The following is a 27221-nucleotide window of genomic DNA, read 5'->3' as shown; positions in this document are numbered from 1 at the left end:
TGAGACAATTGGGCAAGAGTCCTGATTTCTAAACACAATTTGCCTGCCCATGAATTGGAAGATTTGAGACTTGTTTTGCTTTATTTCTCTTGCACATCTCCTGTGCTGGCTTTTCCTACAGCCTCTGTCTGGTAAGAGAGAGAGAGAGAGAGAGACAGAGAGAGAGAGAGAGAGAGAGAGAGAGAGACAGAGAGACAGAGAGAGACACAGAGAGAGCCAAAGGAAAATAGTAAACTCTCCCTAACCTGATCTAAACTTCCCTCCTTTCCCTGGATCATTGCTGTGGACAGGCCCCACACCTCCCAAAACTCTTGAGTCCTGCTTTTTGTACCACTAGTGGGAATCACCTCCAGTCAGCCACAAATAAATAGGTGACTTCAGATACCTAAGCCTGGCCTAATATTGACTCTCATAGGAACACTGACTACCCCCAACCAGTAAATGTTTCATTGTAGTTTTATTTAAACAGGGCAATGTCCTCTGTTTGTGATGTAGTTACTGAGACCCACTACCACTGTCAACTTTTATACTCCCTGACAAGTAAACATCAATGCCAGAATTGCTCACACCTGAAAGAAGTATGTCTTTGTAGATTAAAGTTTGAATAACATTCCAGAAGAGATGTGCCACACACAGTCTGAATTCTAGACAGAATCTAACTTCCTGCATTTAAGTTCAACTGATAGGAACTCACTCTGCAATTCAAGTGAAAAGGCATTCCATGTTAAGATTTATCATAATGTGACTAGAAACTTCCAAGACACGCAAAGCCCTGCAGAAGTCCAGCCTACCTGGATTGGTGTCATCTAATTTCAGATATGCAATTCCATGTATACTTTGGTTAGGCTAGTAACCAATGATGGCAACTGTTTGGTAGGCTGTGCTTGCTCTTCAAGCCCATAGCCTAACTTTACTATCTCAGTACAGTCTTCCTTTGTGCTGAGCTCATATAGGATCTCAGAACCCTTCTACCTGCACATTAGATTGGCCACTTATGATAAAACCTACCTACCCTCCGTATTCTAAGACTTTCCAGAGCTTCCCCAGCAGGTTCCCCTCCAAGTAATTTGTGACTGTTTATAATAATAGTCTCCCATTAGTTCTTACCACTTATGAATGCATATGAATGATGCTCGATGCTGGGGAATCTTAGATCAATTATGAAAGATGAAAATGTTTATGAAAATGCCCAGAAAGGTATGGAAGGATCCTTTGAAATTTTGGGTAGATTTCAGCTCATGTGTGTACCGAAACAGGTATTGGTGGTTCTCAAAAGGAAGCAGTTTTGATTCCCATAGGGTGGGATGGGTTGTTACATTTAAACACAATGCCAGGTGCTAATACATAGAGATCAGGGGTGTCACTAAATAGTCCATGATGCATAGAACAGATCTGAACAAGAAAGAAATATCGAATCCAGGATGCCAATGGTGCCAAGGATAAAAGACTGATTGATAGAAGTGAAGGCTGTGTATTTAGTGTGAGAAAGAACATTAGAGAGCCTCTGATCCAACTGTCTCATGCTATCAATAACCAAAGACCCAGGCAAAGACTCATATGGACAACTCAGCAGAATTAGCAGATCACTCCATGTATCTTCCTAATGGGACAGGAAAGCCTGCTTTATATGTGGAAGACAGCAGGCTTTCAGTTCCCTAACAGTCTATTAGTAAAGTAAATAGAGATTAGAACTACAAATGTTAAGACCATTGGTTCTAGGCATAGATTGTTAGATTTAGGTTGTAAGGAGCAATCTCACTATTTTGTGTGGGTAAATATCACAAATCATTCAATTAACTGTAACCAACAAATATGTACTTTCAGCTCTGTTGTGCCGCCACAAGACACACACGGATCAATATAGATGACCCTGTCCCTTCAAAGTTTCTGTAGAGAGACAAGGACAAAACAACTTCAGTACAGTGCAGTCAGTCCTGAGGTAGGAAAGCCTGTGGGAGCAGAGAGCAGCGGTGCCTAAGCAAGTGATCGAAGGAAGATTCTACAGAGGACATGAGTCAGAGCCGACCTCTAAAATAGTGGTTCCCAGCTAGTGGGTTGTGACCCCTTTGGGGATTAAACAATCCCTTCATAGGAATCGCCTAAGACCATTGGAAAACATAGAGATTTACATTACAATTCATAACAGTAGCAAAATTACATGTAAGAAGTAACAGCGAAATAATTTTATGGTTGGAAGTTGACACACACAAGGAGCTGTATTAAAGAATCTTAGCATTAGGGAGGTTGAGAATCACTGCTCCGAAAGAATAATATAAGTTAGAAAGCCTTGGGTCGCTGCAGACTTGGCTTGTGAAGCACAGCCAGTGTGCAGAAAACCTAGCCACAGTGTGTGACTGAATCTGTTCATATTTATGACTGAATCTGTTCATATTTATACAAACTATGGTCTTCTCCTATTCCCAAATACCATGATCCTTATCTCTAAAGTTGAGGAACATGAGAATAATTTCAGATTTTTCACATTGTAGGTACATATTATGAAAGGGATCCTACCTTCAAGCTTAAGGGCTAAATGGGTGTGTATGTTGGAGGTAAGATGGCTCTACTTAGCTCTCAGGGCTCCCCTCCCAGGAACCACCAAGTTTTCCATTGCCAACACTGGGCTGGAAGGACTCAGGAGAAATCTACTGTCCCAAAGCATGGTATTCATAGGTTAAACAAATGCACAGTGTCCATTTCCTTCACATCCCTTACCCTGCTGCATCAAACACCAAGTGTTAGAGTGGAGAGTGATACCATGTGCCATAATGAGAATCAAGAGGTTAAACCTGGAATAATTCCACTCTGAAGAATCAATGCCCCTCCCCAAAACCCACAAGAAACACCTTTCCACCTTGGGAACTCCACAGACCCCCTCTCTTCCCTGCCTAGTCTGCTCTCCCTGCCTTCAGTCTACCCCGTGGTTTAAAGCGGTGTTTGAGGCAGACTTGGACACAGTATGAAGTTCCAATCAACCAAACGAATTCAAGATTCATTTTTCTCTTCAGTCTATAAAAGGAAACATCATGTGCTTTCACTTTTCCCCATGCTTCTGGTTGACAGAGATGTATGGTTGGTGGAGAAAGAGTGTTTTTATTTTTATTTATTTATTTATAAGTTTTATTAAAGTTCACCTATTACCCACAGGCCTTGGGCTCCCTATAGAGAAACAAATATCACCATTGAAGAAGCTGGTTTCCAAGGTGCCAAATTAAAACATATGAAGCAGTAAGGAGGGGAGGAATAAAAACATTAAACCAAGATTTCACTCCCAAGTGCATCATACCGTCTATTATATTGCACACGTGAAATTGACTCCCAATGTAATTAGGCTAAGGCTATGAGGCAAACGAAAAAATCCTCACAATAATTCAGACCCTCCAAGCTATTCTTTTGCAATCACTCATATAACTGAGGGGAGAAATAACTTTTTAATAAAAAAAAAAAAGAGAGAAAGAAACTTAGCAACATCTACATTGTCCTAGTATTTCCCAACACCCTACTTGCCCAAGCACATAGAGTCATAAGCTAAGTTAAAAATCAAATACAAGAATCTGCTACCTACCCAGTCATAGCCTTTTCTTCCACTGGACAGTCCCACAGGCTGGGATTTATTCTAGTAATGCCAAAGGGAGGCTTCCTGTGTCTGAAGGAATTTAAGAGTCCCAGGGCTGCAATAGACAACTTACTTCCCTCATAGGGAAAGTTGTCTTTGTCTTAGCTATTTTTTTCTTGTTGCTATGATAAAATACTATGACAAAAGCAACTCAAGGGAGAACAGGTTTATCTTGGCTCATAGTTCAAGGTACAGTTCATTATGGCAGAGAAATCAAGGTGCCAGGAGCTTAAAGCAGCTGGCCATATTACAACCACAGCCAAGAAGCATAGAACAATAAATGATGTCTACCAGTAAATGGTGGCACCCATATTGGCCAGATCTCCCCATGTCAATTACTTTAATCATGATAATCCCTCATAGGTACCCCAAGAGACCTTTCTCGGCTGATTCTAGAGTCGGTCAACTTAACAATCAACACTAATGGTCATGTGTTATACGTGGACATGTCCACCTGGAGATACAGACACTCTCTTTTCTACGGCCATCATATTCTCTCTTTTCTCCAATAGACTTGGGACACAGCTCTCTATTTCTTCACTGGTCAAAATGGAGCCATGGAACAGAAGAGTACCTTTCACAAAAATAAAAATGGGAAGAGATAACCCCTCTTTTAAAGGGATGCTTACTGGATTTCAGCAATGCTGCCAGAACTTCAGTGGCTGCCCTGGGGAGAAAGAAAGACAAGTGAAAAGTCAATGTTCAATGATCTTATTTTGTTAGCCCACGGACCCCATAGATAGCGTGGTACTGCTACCACCTATCAGATTCATTATTAACCATGTAGAAGGCATTCCATTGATCTCTGATGACCATTAAAGAGGCATAAATGTAGAAATCACATTAAGTGAGGTGTCTGTCTTACAAATGGGTCCCAGAGGTCCCCTCTGCTACTGAAAATATCCTTCCTCTCTCCTATTGCTTCCCACCTTCCACCAACTTCCTTGCACAGCATTCTTCTTCTTTTTTAACTGCTGTGCATACCAGCAAGTATACTTGTCAGTTTCTTGATTTGTACCTGAAAACATGTGGAGACTCTGGAGGATGAGTGGGAGGGAAGGGGTGAGGAGGCACACTGCACACAGCAGTTCAGTGCAAACTTCCTGAACCATTTCATTCCTCTGGGGATGAACTGGAAAACGCATACATATTGGGAGGAGAAGCTGTTTCCTTAGGATGGAAGGCCTTTGCTGGAGTTTTTCCTCTAACCGCATTGCTTTTGTCCACAGAAGAATTTTACAACCTTTGTAGCAAAAAAGGAGAGGAGAATAAAAACATCTCTTGTTCCACTTCTTAGTGACCCTTCCTTTTGTTCCTGACATCTAAGAATACACAAAACCCCACTGCTATACTTTGAACGCATCCTCCAAGGCTTATTGATTGGGACTTAATTCATACATCCACAGTATTTGGATGTGAAGCTGTAGAGGAGTGATTGAAATTATATGAGATAATGAGGGTGGTGTCCCAGGATGGCATTTGTGGTTTTATTAGCCCTGCTGCTCAGTGTGTGGGTCTCTACCTACAACCTCACATTTGTGGAGACCCAAAGAGAAATATAGAATCTCCTACTGACTCCTGACCCCTTGAATTAGAATCCTTTCCTAACAAGTCCTTATGTGCATGCATCCTAAGGAGTATTAATAATGAGTTGAGAGGATGCATCAATGCAGTCCCTATTCATCTGGCTGGTGATCCAGTAGGGTAGGTACCTTGCTGGGACATTCTTAACCCTTTCCTGCCTTTAGACTCATATACTTTGCTTCTCTCCTAATCTGTTTTGGTGAGGTTAGTTTGTCTGCTCTACTCTTTCCTCTAAATACTAAGCTATTTCTCCAACATCCAAGTCCTGTCTTGTCCCATCCCAACATAGATCCTCTGTTCTATAGCACCTGGATTTTGCCAATCTCTATGGAGTTATAAGAATAAGGTTGCAGGAGCCAAAATCTGAATAGGAAAAAAATATGGCAATGAGTGACTAATGGGGGAGTATCTCAGTGGACTCTGGCCCCACTGTCTTGGGAGTATCCTGGGCTGGTTTCACTGAGCTGAGTGATTGTCTCTGCTGTGAGTTTGCACTGGGGGCGGTGAGTCCCAGCCTTTTGCTGTTGCAGGAGTCCTGAAGTCAGGAGGTGCAAGTATATCTCAAGTGCTTTGTTTCTATTTTAGTCTCTTACTTTTTCTGTTCATTAGACTTCTTAACACTGCTGACTCTGCTTTCAATATTTGACAACATACTGCAAATAGCACTGTGAAGTGAGGAATTGGCCAATGAGAGATTCTATAGGACAGCAGGAGAAAAAGAGTCCTGGTTTGGGGCACAGGTCTATTCACCTATGTGTGTAACTTAGGAAGGACAACCTAATCCCTCTGGCCCATCCCCCAGTCTTCAGGGGTGATGGGAACTTATCACTGCTTGATAGTCCTTAGCATAAGCTACTAGGATCATATGCACTATATCTATTCTTAATAGGAACATACAGAATTCCTCCAAGTTTCATGTTGTGGTCCAGTGTTTTTGTCTGTAGATATTTTAATCTATTTTCTGTTAGTATGACAAAATACATGAGACTTCATCATTTAGGGAAAGTAGAGGTTTGTTTAGCTCATTGCATTAGAGTCTGGTAAATTTAAGAGTATGGGCCCAACAGATTCCTGTTATTATATTATGCCTTCTTGCTGCATAACACAGAAAAGAACATTACATAGTAAGACTGAAAAGCCAAGACAGATTAGAAGAGAAGAATAAAAGTGTGAACTCAGAAAAAGATGAGGAATATTAAGGCAAGGCACCTAACCTAGTCTTAAACCACCAGCCAGGTCATAGGAACAAACAACCTGGTATAACTGATCTGCAGAATGCTTTCAACATGGGAAAAGACACAAGACAATAGGTTCAGAGGACAGAGTAGAGGTGAAGAGATAGGAGTCACTACAGGAAAATTAGAGTCTTGCTGCTCAAAATGTGTCTTTCCTAGCACCCTCACATTCGTTTCAGTCCAACAGAAATGCAGAATCTCAAGCCTATTGCCTAACCTGATGAGTCAGAATCCTATGTTAGCAAATCCTCATGTGCACATGAAAGCATGTTAATAAATGGTTTGCCCATGAATTGGTGAGCTTGTATATTCTTTGGTTGTTGACAGGGGTGTTAAAGATGACTCCAAATCTTAATTCTCTAGATAGTATCAAATAGCATGACGATATAACAAATAAATACGATTCCAGCAGTGACATTATGTGACATGGTCAATGTTGCAGTCAAATTAAAGCTGATTCCTGAGGCACAAGAAAAGATTTATTGCTTTGAAGGTCATGATTTGGGAATCAACATTTAGTTAGTGTCACAAAGAACACACTTAGGGAAAAATGATGGAGGTCATAGTTAAGGCCAAAGTCTAATAGTATAAAGAATTCAAATGCAACCCTTTAGATAATGAGACATTATTCATTTGTTTTTAATTAAAAAGTATGATGTCAGTGATGGAAAACTGAGATGAACATTATTACTCACAAAACACAGTTACAGAATACAAAAGAAAGAAACGAGCTGAGTGACTACCTGAAATATTTGCCTGGGTAAAGCTAATCATAGGAAAACCACTAAGTGACTAAGAAGGGAAGTCATTTCATTTAGAGAAAACAAGGCTTTCATTTAGGACATGCTGAGTTCAAGATAGTCTATGCGAAAGCTACCTGAAACTAGGTAGAATACTGCTGTAAGCATCCATCTACAGTTCAGGAGGGCACTCAGAAGTGGGAATGTTTATTTACTAATTTCTACAGTTGTTTGTAGCCTGGAATGGATATCTTCAAGAAAATTCAACCAAAAGCAGAGCAGAGGGTAAGCAGGAAAAAAATCATCAACACCAAAGGAAGGAGACCCCTGGGGGGTGAGATAATGCACAGCCAGGGAAGGTAGTGAAATGAGAAGTGGACAGGAGCTAGGGGCATATTCAACTTAGAAAATAAAAGTTGCTAGATGGCCTAGGTCCAATGCTTTTCCAAACTTCAATCTGTGGGTGTGGGGTAGGTTTTAAAATTCAGTTTTATAGGTTTTTAAATTTACTAGAATTGTAATAAAGTATATTGGAGCAAAATGTATTAATGACCTCAGAAACTTTTCTTCTCTCTCTCTCTCTCTCTCTCTCTCTCTCTCTCTCTCTCTCTCTCTCTCTCTGTATGTTTATTGGGAATGTGATACAAATGCTTTGCTTCAAAAGAGAAGTAGTAAAGATGTTGTTTGGGGTGTAATGCCTGTGTAAGATTTAAAGAAGAACAAATAGCTAGAATAAACTAATGAGTCATTGAAAATATGGCATATGGAACAAAGGTCACTGCATGAATGCTACCAAGAAGCTCTTTGCTTTTGATTTAGTCACTGAGCAAACATGTAGCCATGATCTACTGTCTGAGCAAGACTCTCCTGATTGGTTTCAGTACAACATGAAAAACAATAACACTCAGCAGAACTGAGATAACTACTTTGATCAACCAATACCTCTACCAACAAAAAGGAACATTTAGTTGCGTGTGGTAGCACAGCCTTGTAATAGCAGCATTGGAGAGGCTGAAATAGAAGATCATGAGTTCTAGGACAGACTAAGCTACATAGTAAGACCCCACCTCAAAACAATCAAAAGGGAAAACTAAGGCAATTGGGCTTAAATAAAGAAGAAATCTCAGCTATTCCTCCTTGAAGAAACCAAGCCCACTGCATCGGGCAAGCAAACCAGAGCCCCACTCTATGCCTTTGGGATACCAGACTGCCTCCTGAATGTGGACATCTAGCAGCCATCATTCTGGTAGACCCACTGATTCTATGAAGGAACACAGAGGACATTTTTTCCTTAAGTTTATCATTCCTTACTATCACCTCATGCTGTTTGAGTGCTGAGTGGGCTGTCTTGTAGAATGGAAAGTAAAATCTTCTATAGCTCTGTGTGTTCCTATTAATGAATGGGTCATTTGGGAAATTTTCTAAGAATGTTTTGATCCAAAAAACTACAACACCCAAAGATAGAGGGACAACTTATGTTCCACCTATTCTTCAAAGCAGGGCATTCCCGTCAGGATTTGAGGCACCATGGATACTCTGACTCTCTTAGCAAAGGCTAAGGCTAAACTGTTGGCAGATTCATAAATATTCTCCTGCCAAGCATTTACAAAAGAGCCACAGAGTCGCAACAATGCAATTTACTTCCTCAGGTTGAAATAAATTTTAAGAGCCATTACTGGGGACTCTTTCATAATTGTCACCACTACTTAGGAAGACTCTATAAGTGTCAAATACTACATGTCCTGTATTCATCACCATACATCACTTTGAACTTCCCAGGGATGACAGATGATGAGATTCCTCAGTACAGGATAAATAGCCCACATAAGGCCCTGCAGCTAGAGAGCAAGCAGCACACTGAGGCACAAATTTCCTTCTGCCTCACTCTAAAGCTAGTCCTCAACTTTCTTCTACTTTCAACATAATTCTAGATGGTCTCCAAAACAATGTTCTGTAACTTCTTTATCTTTCAGATATGGGCTATCATTTATGATCAGACAACAGAAGTAAGGTCCTAGGGTCAATACACAGCAATGAAGCAGATTTGTCCAGCTGCATCAACCGCTTGACTTAGCTCTATACAGAATAATCACACTCTGCTTTGAGACTTAGACGTAGATATTCAGTGGTGCTCATGGAGACAAGGACAGAGAACTTCACTGGAGGCAAGCCTGGAATATGTTACTTGTTCTCATGATAGGTGTTTACTGAACATCAACTACATACCAGAACAAATTGAAAGAACAGCTATTGTATTCAAAGAGTTTATTATCATGGGGGCTACTGTTTAAGAAATTGTAAATAGCAGTATTTTTATACAGAGCACTAACTTTAGATTCTCAAATGTAATAAATGGCATTTTAAAAGTAAGACAAGGGCTAGGGAGATAGCTTAGTAGTTAAGAGCAGTCCTTGTCCTTGCAGATGACTCAGATCTTCTTCCCAGCACCCACACAGTGGTTCACAGACATCCATAACTCCAGTCCCAAGGATCTGACACCCTCTACTGAACTCTGAAGGCATCAGGCACACACATGGTACACATGCATACATGCAAGCAAAACACTCATACACATAAAATAAATAAATCTACAAAAGAAAACAGAAAGGTAAGAACTGGGTAAAGGGATCAGCTGTGAGAGGGTAGACTGCAAGTTTGGAGAGTGTAGCTAGGGTAATTGCATGGGAAGATAGCATGAACAGAATGTGAAGAAGAAGAAAAAGGAAATTACATAAACATCAGGAAGATGCCTGTGTCAACGTGAAAGGAGAGCCTTTACAGACACAGAGCCATGCTAAACGAGCAGACGGAGATGGGTATTATAACTATGGATAAAATGAAAATAGGAATAAGTTAAATAACAGTTGGATGAAACAGGAGGTCCTTTATAGGAATTGAACACATTGCCATGAGAACAGACACCCAGAATGCCATCTGGTACATTCCAGCTTCCCTGACTAGCTTGAGAAGAAATAGAATGGTAGAGAAAACACACACACACACACACACACACACACACACACACACACACACACACACACACACAAGCCAGCCAGGTGACCAAGAAAAATGGACATAGCTTCATCTGATCACTTTCAGGAAAGAGTAGAACCCAGAGAGGAAAATTGAGATGGATCCTGCATGGTGGAAGAAAAGAAAAACCATGTGCATATGGTATCAAGGCTGAATCAGATGCTGTGCCCAGCATGGAGCTTTTCCATTTCTCTCTGAAATAGAAAAGAGAAAGAAACACACTCACACACCCAGCTCTATCCAGATGCTGTCAAAGGCAGCTTGTGGGAACCATCATCAATCATTATAAATTGTAACAGAAACTGAAACCCAAAACCCAGGCTGATTTTTGGTCCATAACACACACCAGAGACAGGGACAGAGGATGGCTATCATCCAAGATGGAGACCTGGAGTACAGCTCTGTAGTGAATGAGCTCCATACCACCAGACTCGTCATATGCACAGGGTCTGTCTGCAAAGGAGAGATGGTTTAGAACTTCTTCCAAGTCTGCAGGCAACAGCAGCAGGATGGAGGCAGCCAAACATTTATGAGAATTCCAAGCACCAGAAGTAAAAAGTAATGTCTGGGAAGAAAAGAGCAGGCTGAAATTGCCGTGGGCTCCCCCATACAGAAGAGTCTCTTTCTACTTGGGAACGTGACTCTCAAATTAGCACTTAAGGTACACAGCTTCAACTTCCTTAAATTATTCATAAAGTAAGATATACATTAATGTGCAACTATAATCCTATGTATAATGTGTATATATAAATGTATAATGTGCAAAGTCTATAATTAAGCATATATATGCAAAATAAACTTACAGAGTGTGTGCTAAATGACTATGGTAGAAGCAGAGTTGTACCATTCCTAGCTGTATACAAAGCTCAGAGTTAGTTTTATAGGAGCTACACTTTGCCTTTTAATGATGACTATTCAACGTGGGCAAAAGAACTCTCACCTCTATGTAACTGGACTGTTCTTCCCTTGTAGACAGAAATCAAGGTCTTCATAAACCAGATGACAGGAAAGATCTTAGGGGAAAAATGTCCATCTTACTTGTTTAAAAGGTTGGATTTATTACTGAGAAAGTCCAACTGTGGCCATAGTCTCTCCAAGAACTGTAAGCACAGTGTACTGCCTGTAGTCCCTCTGCAGGTACTATAGCCTTGGCACAACTCCACAAGTTTGAACAAGAAGCCCTGCAGTGCTCTGGGAAGTCATCCTTGTTTTCATCTTTTTTTCTATCCACGAAAATCCTGTTCCCTCATCTACCCACCTTACAACATCCAGGTCAAATTCCAGCCTCTACACTCCTGCATTCCAAGCTGTGTTACATTCTGCTGAGTTCTCATCCACCTTCTAATTTCCTTTACTACAACAGTTTATTAGTAACATGGGAATCGTGTACTTGTGCATCACTCTCCACACTTGTCTATATAAGTTCTGAGGACAGCAACTGTATTACAGTATTTAACATTTAAACAGCTCTCATAAAACATGCTACATGGAAAATTCTTCAATAAATGCTTTGGTTAGGTAATAAATAACTGAGCAACATACAGTAGTCTTCTACTAAAAAATAAAAATAAAAAAATGTGCCTCCATATGGAGTCCCACATTACCTTATGTGGTGGTCTGAATGAAAATGCCCCCCCCCCATAGAGTCATAGGAAGTGGCATTATTGGATGAGTGGCCTTGTTGGAGGTGTGGCAAGGTTGGAGGAAGTGTGTCACAGGGGGTGGGCTGTGAGGTTTCAGATGCTCAAGCCAGGCCCAATGCCTCACTCTTTTCCTGCTGCCTGTTGATCCAGATGTAAAATTTTCAACTATTTTTCTAGCACCATGTCTGTCTGTATGTCACCATGCTTCCATCCATGATGATAATGCATTATGTCTCTGAACTGGAAGCTAACCCTATTAAATGTTTTCCTTTATAAGAGTTTTTGTGGTCATGGTGTCTCTTCACAGCAATAAAGCCTTAAGTAAGACCTATAGAATAAGTGCCACAAAGAAAAGGGGTTTGGGAGGGAAAAGTTTATATAACCCAACAATTTCTCACTTCAGTGTTTAATCAAGTTGAAAACTCATATCCATACAAAAACCTGCACATAGATATTTATAGCAGCTTCATTTGTAATGGCAAGAACTTGGAGTAATCAAAGTAGCCTTCAGTAGGTGAGTGAACAGACTGTGGTATGTCTATACAAGAGAATGTTATTCAGCACTAAGAACAAAGGAAGAGTCAATCCAGAAAAAAAAAAAAAAGACTAACTTCAAATGTACACAGAAGTGTATAAATATGCCTCTAGAGTTAAAATGAAAATTTCCTATCTGGGCTGACAGTGCTGCCTTCTCAAAGATCATATAACAAAAACTGAAACACCTGGCATGAGAAGCCCTCTTTTGAGTTGTTGGTCAGGGCTATTTAAGAGACTCCAAGAACATATAGCCTATTTCTGTTGCCCCTGGTTATCCCCCAGAGGTGGAAGGTAAGACCCTATTGCTGAAGACAATATTCACTTCAGACACAGGGCCCAGAGGATCCTGAGCTGGAACTGAGCTGATATACCTCCTCCCCAAGGACTTCATTTTTCATGATACCAGAAGGTGCTATGCAAGCTTCCAAAGGAGAAAAACAAACAGAAGTCCTACCAAGCCATGCCTGTAAACCACAATAATGACCAGCATGGACTGATAACCCTAAGCATGCAGTAGTGGCATGCATACCTTGACCATAACCAACAGCTCTCTAACTGGATTGAAGACCCACTCTACAAGAGGGAAATCATGCCTGGTAAGGAGAATAATCATCAGTTCAACAAAGTTCTTCAAAATAAGAATTTTAGATGAAATATGTTGACATATATAACAGAGAAGAGGAAACTTACTGCCAAAAAAACAATGGTTACAAAGAAGGTAACAGAATGTGCTAAAGTCCAGGTCATGGAGTTCCAGTCCTATCTACCACCCAGCTTCACCTGAAATAGCAGTTTCTTCTGCTTGAGAGATATACTGCTGTGATATTAATAAAATATGTACTTTGGTTGCTGTCTTAGTTGGGTTTTCATTGTTGTGAAAAGAACACCATGACCACAGCAACTCTTATAAAAGAAACATCTAATTGGGGTGGTAGCTTAGAGGTTCAAAGGTTCAGTCCATTATCATCATGGCGGGGAGCATGCAGCATGCAGGCAGACATGGTGCTGGAGCTGACAGTCCTTACGTCTTGACTTAGAGGCCACAGGAAGTTAACTGACTGCCACATTGAGGGAAGCTTGAGAAAAAGAGACGTCAAAGCCCGCCCCCACAGTGACATACTTCCCCCAACTAGGCCACACCTCCTGATAGTGCCACTCCCTTTGGAGGCCATTTTCTTGCAAACCACCACAGTTACCTATTTCAGGAACAATTGGTTTAGGAATTCATCTTGTGAAAATATTCTAACCTGTAAGCTATAAGTTTTCCGACAAAAGGTGAGTGTGTGTATGTACCTTTGGAAGAGCACGTTGTGACTGTTTTCAAAGCACAACCATGATGTTCTTTAAATTTTGTCAAAACCAAGTCAAGCCCTCACAGTCCTGAGAATATATTGACCCTAAAATGTAGCTTGATCCAAGTACGGTTTCCTACTTTTCAATTCTTTTCAGCGTCTTGATCAGTTTCATGATGATCATTAAGTGCTTATTTGTGTACTTTCTCTCAACACATTGTGCAGGCTTAAGTTGTTCCAGAACAGAGGCATAGTCTGATCACCCTTCCCAAATTCAACATGAAGCCTTCTCATGACACTTCTATGGATCTTATCTAAATTGAAATTTTTCACAACTTCCAGGTGTGCCAGGTGAAGATAAATTTTTCCAATATGACAGGCCAGCTTCTTCTCTATTTGCATTCTCAGAAACATGGTAGAAAATAAGAACACAGAATTTTTGTTATTTTAAGAATCATAACCAGGCGGTGGTGGCACACGCCTGTAATCCCAGCACTCGGAGGCAGAGCCAGGTGGATCTCTGTGAGTTCAAGTCCAGTCTGGGCTACCAAGTGAGTTCCAGGAAAGGCGCAAAGCTACACAGAGAAACCCTGCCTCGGGGAAAAAAAAAAATCATAAAATGTAGCTTTTGACATAATAGAAGGGTCTGTCCTGCTTTGATGATAGACTGGCAATCACTGGAATTCAGAGAACTCCCAATGTGACACAAGTTCACCAGTTTCCTCTTAATTTATTTTTTTTTACAACAGATCTAAGATGGTCCCATTTTACTATGAAGAGAGTAGTACAGGGGGCATGATGAGCTTTTTCAGCAAACTTTTTTCTGATTCTCAAATGAATATTCTGGTCCCAGGACAGTGATATTTCTATATTACACTGACATCCTTAAAAGAAATTCATTAAGAGAGAGAAAAAAATACAGAAGTGAAAGAGGTCAGGAAATAAAGTCACATAACAGTGTCTCTCTCAGGCTTAAGACACAGCTTAGGCTTTATGGGACTGTCTTTCTCAGGCTGTGGTGATGGAGTTAAGTTACAATATACATGTCCGACTCCATCTGTGTTATATAAATTCTCATCAAAGTTTCTCAAAAAATAAGGAGCATCTAGCCCTTCTGACTCTACACATACTATTGAAGTGTCTTGATACAACCAATCTAAGTGATTGAAATACCACACAACTGTAATATTTACCAATGGAAAGAATTACTTAGATTCCCAAGGCGGCCCAAGAGGTGGGAATAGTCTAGGCGTGTGCTTGTTAGTAGCATCTAGGTTAAAAGACCTTCTGGTCTTCTTGATGATACTTAAATAACATCTCTTCATTAACATCTGAACCAAGGTCATTTTCATGGATGTGTGAACACAAGAACTTCTTACTCTGTAAGTGGCAGAGACTGAGAAGAGGAAGAATTTGACAGCTGTCATGGTGAGTGTCATAACAAACTCCAATATCTTTCCCAGGTTTTGAATGATCCCTACACAAGTCTGGTGTTCTAGACATAGACACTCTAAACTATTATTATGCATTATTAAAATTACATTAACCCAGTAGACAAAGTATGGTAATGATAATATATGAAGTATTTAAATATGAGTATTCATGCATGCTGTGTCATTAAATATCTGCTTCAACAAACATGATATTTATTAGTATAATTGTACTTATTATACCATTATCATATGCTTTTGCTATGTAAACATGTTTGGGTGAGAATTTAAAAAGAATTTTAATGAATTCATGATTTATTTTGAAGCAACACCATTATGGAAACAAGTGAAAAACTTGGTGGCTATTAGTCTACAAAAACAATATAATGAATCTTTAAAATGCTATAAAATAAACACCTTTAAATAATGACACATATAGAATATCTCAGCCTTGGTGCCTAAAATCTAATAATTTGTAAATTACCCATATATGTGCCATAGATGGGATAAATGAGGTGCTAAAAATTTAGTAAGCTTGGGAAAGAACTTTTTTTCTTATAATTTTTGAACAGAAAGTTCATTAAAATTGTTAAGTGTCTGATCCATCAATTTAATGATGTTGTTGCCTTTTCCTTGCTCCTGTATATATGTACACCCTCCTAAAATAAATCCAAGCCAAAGCAAGGCATTAAAAATGAAGACATAAAATAATTAAATTCTTTTTAATTCTTTTAAATATTGAATTGACAGATTTTCCCCAATACTGTGGACCTACAAACATCTGGGTCAACAAACTGAGATATGTGGGTGACAATTTACAACATTCATGTGGGATTTGGATTTGTGGTGTTATCTTTGCTTTGGAAATCAATCCAATCCTCAAATGAAGACCATCCCTTGCCTAGGATAAACACAGCAATATCTTGGTTCTTGCAAACAGGACAGTGTGTAAACTCCCAGGCATGTTAGAATCATCCATGTTTATTTTAACAACTCCACTGATAGGATTAAATGGGTTTAAAGATTAAATGGCTTTACAAGAGTGGGTTTTGTACTTATGTAGAATGTTTGTTGACAAATAAAATTAGATTCAAATGGTGTAAATTATGAGAAGCAAATTTTCCTCATAAACACTAGGCAAATTTTGAAAACTTTTCTAGGGAGGCCAGAGTCTTTCATGTTGCCAAAATCCTGCCTACAAATTCATTAGTCAGATTTACTCTATTCAAGGCATGCATGTAGCTAAAAAGAGAATCAGTCCAAATTGAAACAAGTCAGCTGTTTGTTGAGAGTAATGTCACAATTTCCATAACAGTAGAGATCATGAATGAAAAAGCAGAGCATGGTCCCCTAAAGAATGGATCCTTAGGAGTTTTGATGCAAGGGAGCCAAAGGATACTGATCAAGCATTTGGCTATGTGCTAGGACCTGATCTGACCGTGCCCTTTGGGAAATATCAGCCAGATGTATTCTGCTATGGCCAAAGAGTCAATTGTCAGGAGAGGTTCTAAACAGTAAACTGTATTTAGGACAAATTGATACATAACATAGTATCTGCACATCTGGATTAGCAGTCTCAAAAAGTATCCTGGAAAACAAAAGTTCCAGATTTTCCATTCAGATAAATGTGGGTACTGGTTCAAATAACATTTCCCACACAAAAGTGATTGAAGAAATAATACACACATGCAGTGTGCACAAGGAGTAAGGATTTAATACCTTGTTGTGTAGAAGAAAGCAGCTTGGATAACATACAATAAAACAACAAAATTTAGGTAGGGACTAGTGAGATAGCTCTGGCTGTAAAGTGATTGTCACAAGTTTGACCCCAAAACCCACATATAAAGCCAAGTATGACATGCTTGAATTCGCAGCACTGAGAGAGAGACAGGTAGATCTCTGGGTTGGCAAGCTAGCCAGCCCAGGCTACTTGGAGAATTCCAGGATAGTAAGATACTCCATCTCCAAAAGGAAAGTAGTCATTGCCTGTGGAAAACACCCTCTTCCACAACCTTCATCTAAGGTTGACCTCTGTCCTCACACACACAGCCACACCTTAAAACTGAACTTCTGAACTGTGAACTAAATAAATATTTTTGCTTTTAAGTTGGTTACTTCATGTGTTGCTTTACATTACAAAGCTGACCAGTATGGTCCTAAATCTGGTGAACTAAACAGTGTTAAATATGTATTGCATGGAAATGGAGCTTCCAACTCCCCTGAACAATAGACACTTCTAAGTCACCTCACCTTTGGAGAACTCCAAGGGCAATCCTGGGTATGTGTGTCTACTTTGGTCTCAAACCAAACATCTTACCCACATGCCCTTCACTAAAGGACCTCTCAAGGAGCAGAGATAGTCACTGTGCTTCTACAATAATCTATGGGATGCTTGAGTGACATCTGCCTTTTCTCTTAATGAATAAAGCCCTTGAGAACAGAGATGGCTTTACAGCATTCCATAAGTGGTGTCCATGTAATAACCTCCCTACAGTAAGCTGTCAATAAAAGCATGGTGAAAGAATGAATATATGAGTGAATGAGGCATTAAAAAATCTTCATAGATCAATTGATGAAGTAAATCACTCACCCTGAGTGACTGCAATAAAAGAAAAAAATTTATGTTCCTCATAAAATAATGTCTACAAGTAGACAAGAATGTGTCAAAGACAGTATATTTGAATCAAGTTCTGCAGAAAGAGATAAATGACAAATTGTAGAAATATGTGATTTTATTTATATATGTCTTTTACTTAAGGCCTTGCTGGCTTATTCCTTTTGTGCTGAGTTTGATGGGGTTTGGATCATGATTTAATCAGCACAGTGTAAATTTTCAGGCTATGACATTCCCATTAGAATAAAGAGGTGCCTATGTATCTCTGAATGCTGGCATATCAGCTTCTTGTCCTACCTACTCAGTATGGGATCGGGAATCCATTCCATAATTTAGCATCTTCGCTAGACACCACTAAGGTTACGGGCTAATTAAGAATAAAACTTGCTTGTGAATCAGGGAGTTAAGTGTTCTGGTACATGGATGCAGACAGAGCATCAATTTCTAGAACTCTCTGCTTCGAAAAGTGTCATCATCACAGAAATCCAAAAGCACACCAAATTGAATGATCTTCAGAGTCAGATGGTGAAGGCAATGCTGTGATCCAACAAAGCAATCAGGAAGCAGAGGGAAAACCATGGGAGCGAAGATCCCAAGTCTTTAGTCAAGTAGACATGGAACTTCATCAGTATGTACCACTCCTTCTTAGCAAGACCCAGACAGCTTGACAAATGAGTAGGATCACGGAGAACACTAAGGAAGATGATTAAGGGAGTAGAATAATTGATATATGAAGAGAGAGGATCTTGAGAAATTTAATTATAAAAATACCCAGCCAAATGATGAGCTTGCTGAGGAAGTGCAGATGTACTTCTGGTTTGCTCTCATGAGCAAAACCCAGAGCAGAATAAGAAGAAAATGCGTGATCCAAAAAGGATATGAGTGGGAGTGAAAGGAAGAAATAATAAATGTGGAAATCAAGAACCAGTATCAGTGCCAAATTCTCACAGGAGAATGTGTAACTCAAAGGATGCTGCTCATGCCTGGCAGTCACATTCCCAGATAGAGCATGTGGAGGCTGACTCCAGTTACTCCCTTCCATGCAGCCTCCTTGGCACAGTGGGCTATCCAGGAAAAAAAAAAAATCACTTGTAATCAGTGTGACTGTTTAATACAAGCAGTCTTTGTGTTTACAATAGGAGCTTGGTTAAAATAAGCTTAGAAAATATTCCAAAACTAGAGGGATTTTGAACCTTCTTTGGAATCTGGCTAAAATTGGCATGCCAGGGGAAGTTTGAGAATGTCTCAAGTCCCATAATCTGCACCCTGGTGCCCTCTAGTGTGTTAAGAAACAGGGTTTCTCGTTCAAATGTCTATCCATTTCTCCATGCCAGACGGGTTTTCCAGAGCCCTGACTGAGAGACCTATGAAGCCTGTCCCCCACTACTCTGTGTTTGTGTGTAGGTTTCAGTCACCTCAAGATTGACAAAAAGCAGAACCCACACAGAATGGAGAGGAAGTGTTGTCTCAAATGGGCAGCAGAAGGAAGATAAGAAAATATTTAAATGACTGCAATGGCATCCTCATGCGAGGCCTGCTCCTTCAGGAAAATGCTAGCCAGGCTCTGCTTCATCATCTGATCTCCTGTGAACGATGAATTCTTGACCGGGCAGACCACAGTCCCCCATGTCTATATGGTAGACCACAGCCCTCCATGTCTAAATGGCAGACCACAGTTCCCCATGTCTAAATGGCAGATCACAGTTCCCTATATCTAAATGGCAGATCACAGTCCTCCATGTCTATACGGCAGACCACAGTTCCCCATGTCTATATGGCAGACCACCGTCCTCCATGTCTAAATGGCAGACCACTGTCCCCCATGTCTATATGGCAGACCACCGTCCTCCATCTCTAAATGGCAGACCACACTCTCCCATGTCTAAATGGCAGACCACTGTCCCCCTGTCTAAATGGCAGACCACAGTCCCCCATGTCTATATGGCAGACCACAGTTCCCCATGTCTAAATGGCAGATTACAGTCCCCCATTTCTATATGGTAGACCACAGCCCCCCATTTCTATAATCGTGTTCTTTGGTCTCCATTTTTGTGCTCACACTGTCACATCCATCGGCATTCTATCCTTTCATTTCCTCTCTTAGAAGTAGAATGCTGGAGGACGCTGGGCAATCATAAGGGGCAAATCCACTCCTACTAATGACACCTCTAAAGAGCCAATGAAGTATCCCCATTTGGGGAGAAAAGGTCCTGAGATGCCTTCCACACACATCACAGTGGCTAGTGTCAACATAGTAACTAATGGATCAAAAAATCATTTTTCATTAATAATTACTTAGCTTTCTAAAAGTTATCATATTAAGTTAAAAATTAAAAATATATTGATCTAAAGAAAATATGAAAAAAAGCAAGTACAAAATTAAAGTCTGATTTTGGAATATACCAGGAGAGCTCTAAATAGACAGATGAATGTAGTGGATCTATAATTTAAAGATGTCTAAACTAGATGATTATATGGATATATGTACATGAATATTAATTGATCATACTATACAGGCTGTTCTAGAACCTCTATTTGCATTTATCCATCTCATCAAATGTGTTTGTATTATTCTATATATCAAAAATATTTTCCTAAATATGATTATTCTGTGGCTGCCTAGTAAAGTTACATGCATGCTGTTATCAATTCATCAATATTCTGTTATTCTGTTTTAAAAATACCCCTTATCTGAATATTCCTCCATTGTTGGTGGGAGTACAAACTTATACAGCCACTTTAAAAGTCAGTATGATAATTACCCAGAAAACTGGGAATTAATCTGCCTAAAGATCCAGCTATACCCTCTTGGGCATGTACCACAAGGACACTTGCTCATCTGTGTTCATGGCAGTTTTATTTGTAATAGCCAGAACTTGCAAACAATTTAGATGTCCCTCAACTGAGGAATGGATAAAGAAAATGTGGTACATTTACACAATGGAGTATTACTCAGCTGTTAAAAACAATGACATCAAGAAATTTGCAGGCAAATGGATGAAACTGGAAAAAGTCATCTTGAATGTGGTAACCTAGACTGAGAAAGACAAGCATGGTATGTACTCACTCATAAGTAGATGTTAGCTGTAAAATAAAGGAAAACCATGCTACAATCCACAGACCCGGAGAGCTTACATAACAAGGAGGGCTAAATGGGGTGCGGGGAGACAGAGATCTCCCTGGGAAGGGGAAATAGAAGGTACTTCGTGAGTGAACCGAGGGTGGGTGGGGATGGGAACATGAGCAATCAAGTTGAGGGGCAGAGGCGGAGGGGAAGAGCACTGAAAGAGGCTATAGGAAAGGGGGACATTTGGGATCGGGTAAAAACTCTGACTCAAGGGAATCTCCCAGGAATCTACAAGGATGAGTCCTGCTAAGACTTCTAGCAATAGTGGAGAGGATGTCTGAACTGACCTTCTCCTGTAACCAGGAAGGTTTCAAATGGAAAGAGTGGGAAACCAATCCAGCCACATAACCTTTGGCCTACAGTCTATGCTGTCTATGGGATGTGCTGGGGTAAAGGTGGCCTAGAGACTGAGAGAGTAGCCAACCAATGACTGGTCTAGCCTAAAACCCATGCTGGGAGAGTAAGCCCACCCCTGACACTGCCTGGAGCACCAGGACCATCCATAGGCTGGATAACCCAGAGACCTAGAATAGAACCAAACATGACTGGTAGGGGGGTTTCAATGTAGTGATGCCTAATGATATTCTGCTATACTCATAGATTGGTGCCTAGCCCAATAGTCTTCACAGAGGTTTCATCCAGAAACTGATGAAAACATGCACAGCCAAACATTAGGTTGAGCTTCTGGAATCCTGCAGAGGAGGAAAAAGGATTGGAGGAGCCAGAGGGGTCAAGGACATCACAAGAAAATTCACAAAATCAACTAACCTGGGTTTACAGGGGCTCACAGAGTCTGAACTGACAACCAGGGAGCCTGCATGGGACTGACCAAGGAACTCTGCATATATGTTATAATGGTATAGCTTGGCCTTCTTGTGGAACTCTTAACAGTGGGAACAGGGACTGTCTCTGACTCTTTTACTGGCTTTTGGGACCCTACTCCTCACACCGGGTCACCTTGCCCAGCCTTAATACATTGTGTGTGTGTGTGTGTGTGTGTGTGTGTGTGTGTGTGTGTGTGTGTGCTTAGTCTTACTGCAACTTGATATACCATGTTTTATTGATATCCATGGGAGACCTGCCCTTTCCTGAACAGAAACAAAGGAGGAGTGGATTGGGGGATGGGGACAAAGCTTGTGGGAAGGGACTGGGAGGAGATGAGAGAGGGGAAACTTTGGCCAGGATGTAAAATACAAATTTTAAAAAAAAAATATTGCCTATCTTTTACTGTTAGGAAGATTGTCAGGATTTCCATGTTCATAAATATCTGATCAGTTAAAAGAGCTTTAAAAATGAAATTTCTAGGTCAAAGGAATTAAGCACTTTTACAGCCTTTAATCTGCATTGACAACTCTGATGTATCTGTTTAAACTACATTCTCCCCAAAACTAATGCTGTCATTTATCAGAATGACCCATATAATAGATAAAATACTTGAATGCCTGTTCCTAAATGTGTATACACATTAAGAGACAGTAAAGGGGGGCAAATATGATTTTAAAAAATACACTATATACATGAACAAAAATATCACAATAAAACAAATTATTATTTATTAACATATGCTAACAAAATATGTAAAATGTTTGAATCTATATAAATAAGAGGTAGCGAGAGTGGGTATAGACTGTGATAGAAGACCACAAGAGGAGGTGAAGGGTGCTGCAAAGTAGGGGAGGGGCCAAAAGGTCACATGAGAGTAGAAAAGAAGCAATTGGGGTCAAGAGGGCACACGGGATTTGGAGGGTGAGGAGGGAAGAGTGGGAGAGAGAAACAACAGAAACAAACTTCCCTTGAAAACGCCCATGCTCAAGCCTGATGTTTTGTAAGCTAATCAAAGGTGTTAAAGCTACCTAAATTACACTATTAAATACTTTACAACATAGAATTATGAAAGCTTGCCATGTCCTTTTTCTCAATTCGCCTTTATTTAACTATATAACTGTATCTAACTATAAATACAACCAATGACTTCCCAGGAGTCTTTATGGGTATGTTCTCTCAAAATTACATGTGACATGGTATGTAATTTCCGTTTCTTGAGCAGCAAAGTCTCTACATTTCATCCTAACTTTATCAACTGCATTCCTCAAATCTCCTTATCTTCATAAAGCTTTGTCTCTTTGAAGTCTGCTGCATTGTAAAGGAGACATAGGGGACATATGCACTCCTCTGGCATGTCTATTGGCTTACCATGACACACGCCGGTGCCATATTTTGGGATGTTGACATTTTAATCACCATTACACTTTTCTGTTGATTTGTTTTTATTTCAGTATGCTTTTCCTTGTCCTCCTTACTGTTTGCCATCTAATTTTTTTGTGTTTTTTTTTCTGTTGTAATAGTATTTTGTGTACTTTTTCTGTGGGTCTGTGCCTGTTGTTATTATTGCCAACTTCATATGTCTACCTGTCTCCGTGTCTTTATTTAACAAAATAGCTCTACTAAATGTCACATGGCCAGCCTTTGAAGCCTAGACTCGGGTGCAAATGTTGACCTCAGCAACTCATGTTTATTGGGGTGTGCTTGGATGTCTGCCTTCTTTTGTGTTTTCAGTGCCAAGACAGACTTCCTACTGTCTTTTTTTATTATCCTCACATTAGTTAAAATTCCTTGTTTCTATTTCCTACTCTATAGATTTAAGAGTTGGAGATTTTCAATTTTTTCCCATGGTTATTTGGAATTTTAAATACACATGAAAAATCCTAAAAGTTAGATTCAGTTAGAATTTTACTTAGGAAAAGGTATTTCTCTTTTTCCTTTCAGTCTTTGTGAATTTGAAAGTTTTGAGGAGAGGTCATTTTATTTTACTAGTTTTAATTTTAATTTGTTTTGTTTGAGAATACATAAATATAATCTGATTTGATGAAACCCGCTCACCATCCCCCAGGTCCTCTCTGCCCCCACCACTTTCCCTCTCATTTCATGGTCTCTTAACAATGCACTGAGCCCACTCAGTACTGCCAATACGTGCATGGATGCAGAACCACCTTCTGGAGCAATTTAGCCCTTTAAGTGCCAAGGCCCCGAAGAGAACTGACTTTCAGTCCCCAGTAGACATCAATTGCCAACAGCTCCATAGATTAGGATGAGACTTCATGAGCCCCTTCCTATCCATGCTGGGGTTTTGGCTGGCTTAATCTTGTGTAACTCTTGTGCATATAATGATAGCTGAGTTTGTGTAGTACAATGGCACTGTCATTTCCAGGAAAAACTACTTTAATGTATACATCCACTACTCTGACTCTTGTAATCTGCCCACCACTCTCCCGAAATGAGCCTTGCTAGGTGAGAGTGTGTTCTAAATGTCCCTTTTAGAGCTGAGTACTCTGTACTCTCCCTCTCTGCTCACTGACCAGTTGTATATCTCTTTACTCATCACCAGCTGCTGCAGAAAGAAGTTCTTGTATGAGGCTTGATAGATGTACTATCTGTGGGTATAAAGATAAAACCTTAGGGTGGTTTATTACTATGTCCATGTAGGAGAATTGGTGCCCCTCCAAAAGCCAGTGACCTAGCAAACCTTGGATTTTTTTTTGTCCCAGTTAACAGCTGCTTTTTATTAGAATAAGGGGCAAAGAGATGAATATAGAAGTCAGCTAACAATTTCTTTTTTTCTATATTTCTAAATGACATTTGCAATTTACAAAGTTAAGAATACAACTAAATGATTATTGATTCACATAAAATCCAGATTGATGTGGAAAACAACAAAATATACTTTTCTCTGTATTAAAATCTCACTCCCTGACTAGGAATATAACATAGTTGATAAAATGCCCAGCTACTAAATGTGAGGACTGTAGTAGGAAGTAGCCATTCCAGCTTTGATCTGGAAGTTCCAATCCCCATTGAGGCTTCAGTAACTGTCACACCTACAAGGCGGGGCCAAGAGAGGATGCTGAAGACCCAAGATCCGGATGCCCGCACTCTCTTGGTTCCTGGACCCAGGACGCTGAAGGTAGACCGAGCAGAATTCTCCGGAGAACACTGCCAGACTGTGCTATACCTTTCCCAGACTCTGTAAACTATCTCTTTGTAAGTTACCCCACAAAATAAACCTCCCTTTTAACTACGTAGAGTGGCCTTAATAATTTCACCAATAGAGAACCTGAGTTCAGATTCCCAAAGTCAGTATAAAAAGCTGGGCCCAGTGATACACATCTATAATCCTCATGCTGCAAGATAGGGTCAGAGACTGGAGACTCTTTGGAAGCCCAAAAGCTAGCTGCCCTCTCCTATGCAATGAAGTTACAGGTCAATCAAATACCTTGTCTCAAAGGTTGATGGTACCTGAAGACTGATGAATGGAGGTTGTTCTTTGACCTCCACACATGCCCATATGTGTACACACACACACATACACTTCTACTGCCCAGAGGACACTCCTTAAATAGTCCTGATAGTTCTCCTAGTAGTTATCTTTACATTGTAAATGATATACTAACACCATTACTTATTGGCATCAGACACTGACTATGGACTTTTGTTCTGGTAGATGATTCTGCATTGACCTCTCTATAGCTATAGATAACTCTTTGTGTTGCTTTCACCAAGGCTAAAAAGCTACACCACCTCTCTTGACTCCCATGAATCTAAGTGTGACCATGTCACACATGTCTGGCCAGTGACAAATGTGAGGCTCTCTGTGGAGCTTATTGCTTCCTCCCCAGAGAGATAAAATTCCACTAGAGGAAAGCAATTTGGTTCACAGCCTGCATCCACTTCCCCATCAGAACAGGAAGGCACAATCACAATACCTCAAGGATGTTGAAGGAAGAGCCTAGAGAGAACTTGACCTCTGATGGTACCTGTGCTGTGTTTCTAGTCCTTGATGCCTGGTCCAGGATTTCAGGCTGTTGTAGTAGGATCTTGTCTCTCTCATAATTGTTGTATTCCTTTCAATTTGTGTTCTAGAAAGACCAGTTATTCTTAGATACCATAATCTCTAGCTTTTGTGGGAATGTTGACATTCTAATTGCGTTCATCTTTATTACTGTTTGTATTCAAACATTACAAGTCTTTTAGTTGTGATTTAGTTTTCCCTCTGTGTCTGTTCTGTCTCCATCCTATTGATTGCATTTAAAAGTGGAATTTGTGTTCTCACTTTTTCTTACTCAGTCATCTCTCTCCGCTCGTCTATCTTTGTGCTCTTGAATTACTGAGTTCATGAACTTAAATTATTCTACACCATGAAGTAGTTTCAGGAAACAATCATTCATCAATTGAGTAATATTTTCTTCATTTAGATTCTCCATCTGCTTTTTTGAGCCTTCCTTGCTTACATATTTAGAAGGTTTTCATGCACCTAGTGTTACTTCCTATAATTTGGACAGTTCATACTGCATATTTGAACCATCTTACATGAACGTGCTTCAAGTACCCATTGGTTCATCTCCCCATCATCTGACTCCTGGTTAATTTCCTCAGATGTGCAGTGGAGGGGCAAGCATTTGAGATCTTCTGCTGTATGAGGCTAGGGAGAGAAGGAGTGGTCCAGGACTAGGATCCAATACATGTACTAAGTAGAAATACCAAAACTTTGAAAACAAAACAAATAAAAAATAATAATACAAAAATACATGTGTTATTGTTTTAAATTTAGAAATATTTATTTGGAATCATGTTATCCATTCTTATTTATTTTCTGTTACATAAGTGATAATATTTATTTAAAAAAGATAAGATGAAAATTAACAATTAGTAGTAACTAATGGTAGGCTTAAACAAAAATGTAAAGGGGAATTGTGATATTTAGTATCTTTCCCCTCTCTGATACAGTCACTCATGTAATGTCTTACAGCTCTTTCTTGTAAACATTGCAGCTGTGCTGAATATACCTCAGACTATGTTAATATGTGTTCTTAAGCTATGTAGAAAACGTTTTTAAACTACTGACATCAATATGACAAACTTGAACAAATATTAACTACATGTAACAAAAACATAACAAGTTCCTGTAACACGAATCTTAAAAGGTCTTATTAATAAAAACAAACCAAGGCCCAAGTATTGAGGTGAATGCAATATATTGGGGACCACAATATCACCCCAAGTTCCCATTGCCTATACAGTCAGATTGTCTGACCCTTCCATTTACTTTCCCGGTAATGACTCTGTGAAGCATCTGCCCACACTAAGATGGCCTAACTTTCTAATGTGTTGAGACCAAACAGACATGATGAAATTCCTTTTGCCTTACACCTTTGCTCTTGTGGTTCCTCCATCACACTGGCTTTTGGTGTCACACAGACATGGGGATATCATGGTTAGGCAGGTGTCCTGAACAACATCACTCACTCAAGGGATGTTTAACATTTTACTTACTTATAGGAGTAGGTTTTTGGACATGTGGAGATTAATTTTCACT

The 27221-nt window shown here is 39.8% G+C and overlaps 1 protein-coding gene across 1 annotated transcript in view; it reads right to left on the bottom strand.

Moving 5' to 3' along the window:
* The window catches only part of Agbl1 (ATP/GTP binding protein like 1), a 791956-nt gene that overhangs the window by 682932 nt on the left and 81803 nt on the right, over window positions 1–27221 (bottom strand). Inside the window, exon 6 of the mRNA XM_036170190.1 lies at window positions 4246–4283. Within this exon, the coding sequence (XP_036026083.1) occupies window positions 4246–4283 (38 nt within the window). The remainder of the gene's footprint in view (window positions 1–4245; window positions 4284–27221) is intronic.

Source organism: Onychomys torridus, chromosome 1 (genome assembly GCF_903995425.1).
Source record: "Onychomys torridus chromosome 1, mOncTor1.1, whole genome shotgun sequence".
Taxonomy (NCBI): Eukaryota; Metazoa; Chordata; class Mammalia; order Rodentia; family Cricetidae; genus Onychomys; species Onychomys torridus.
This window is presented reverse-complemented; position numbering and strand designations above follow the sequence as displayed.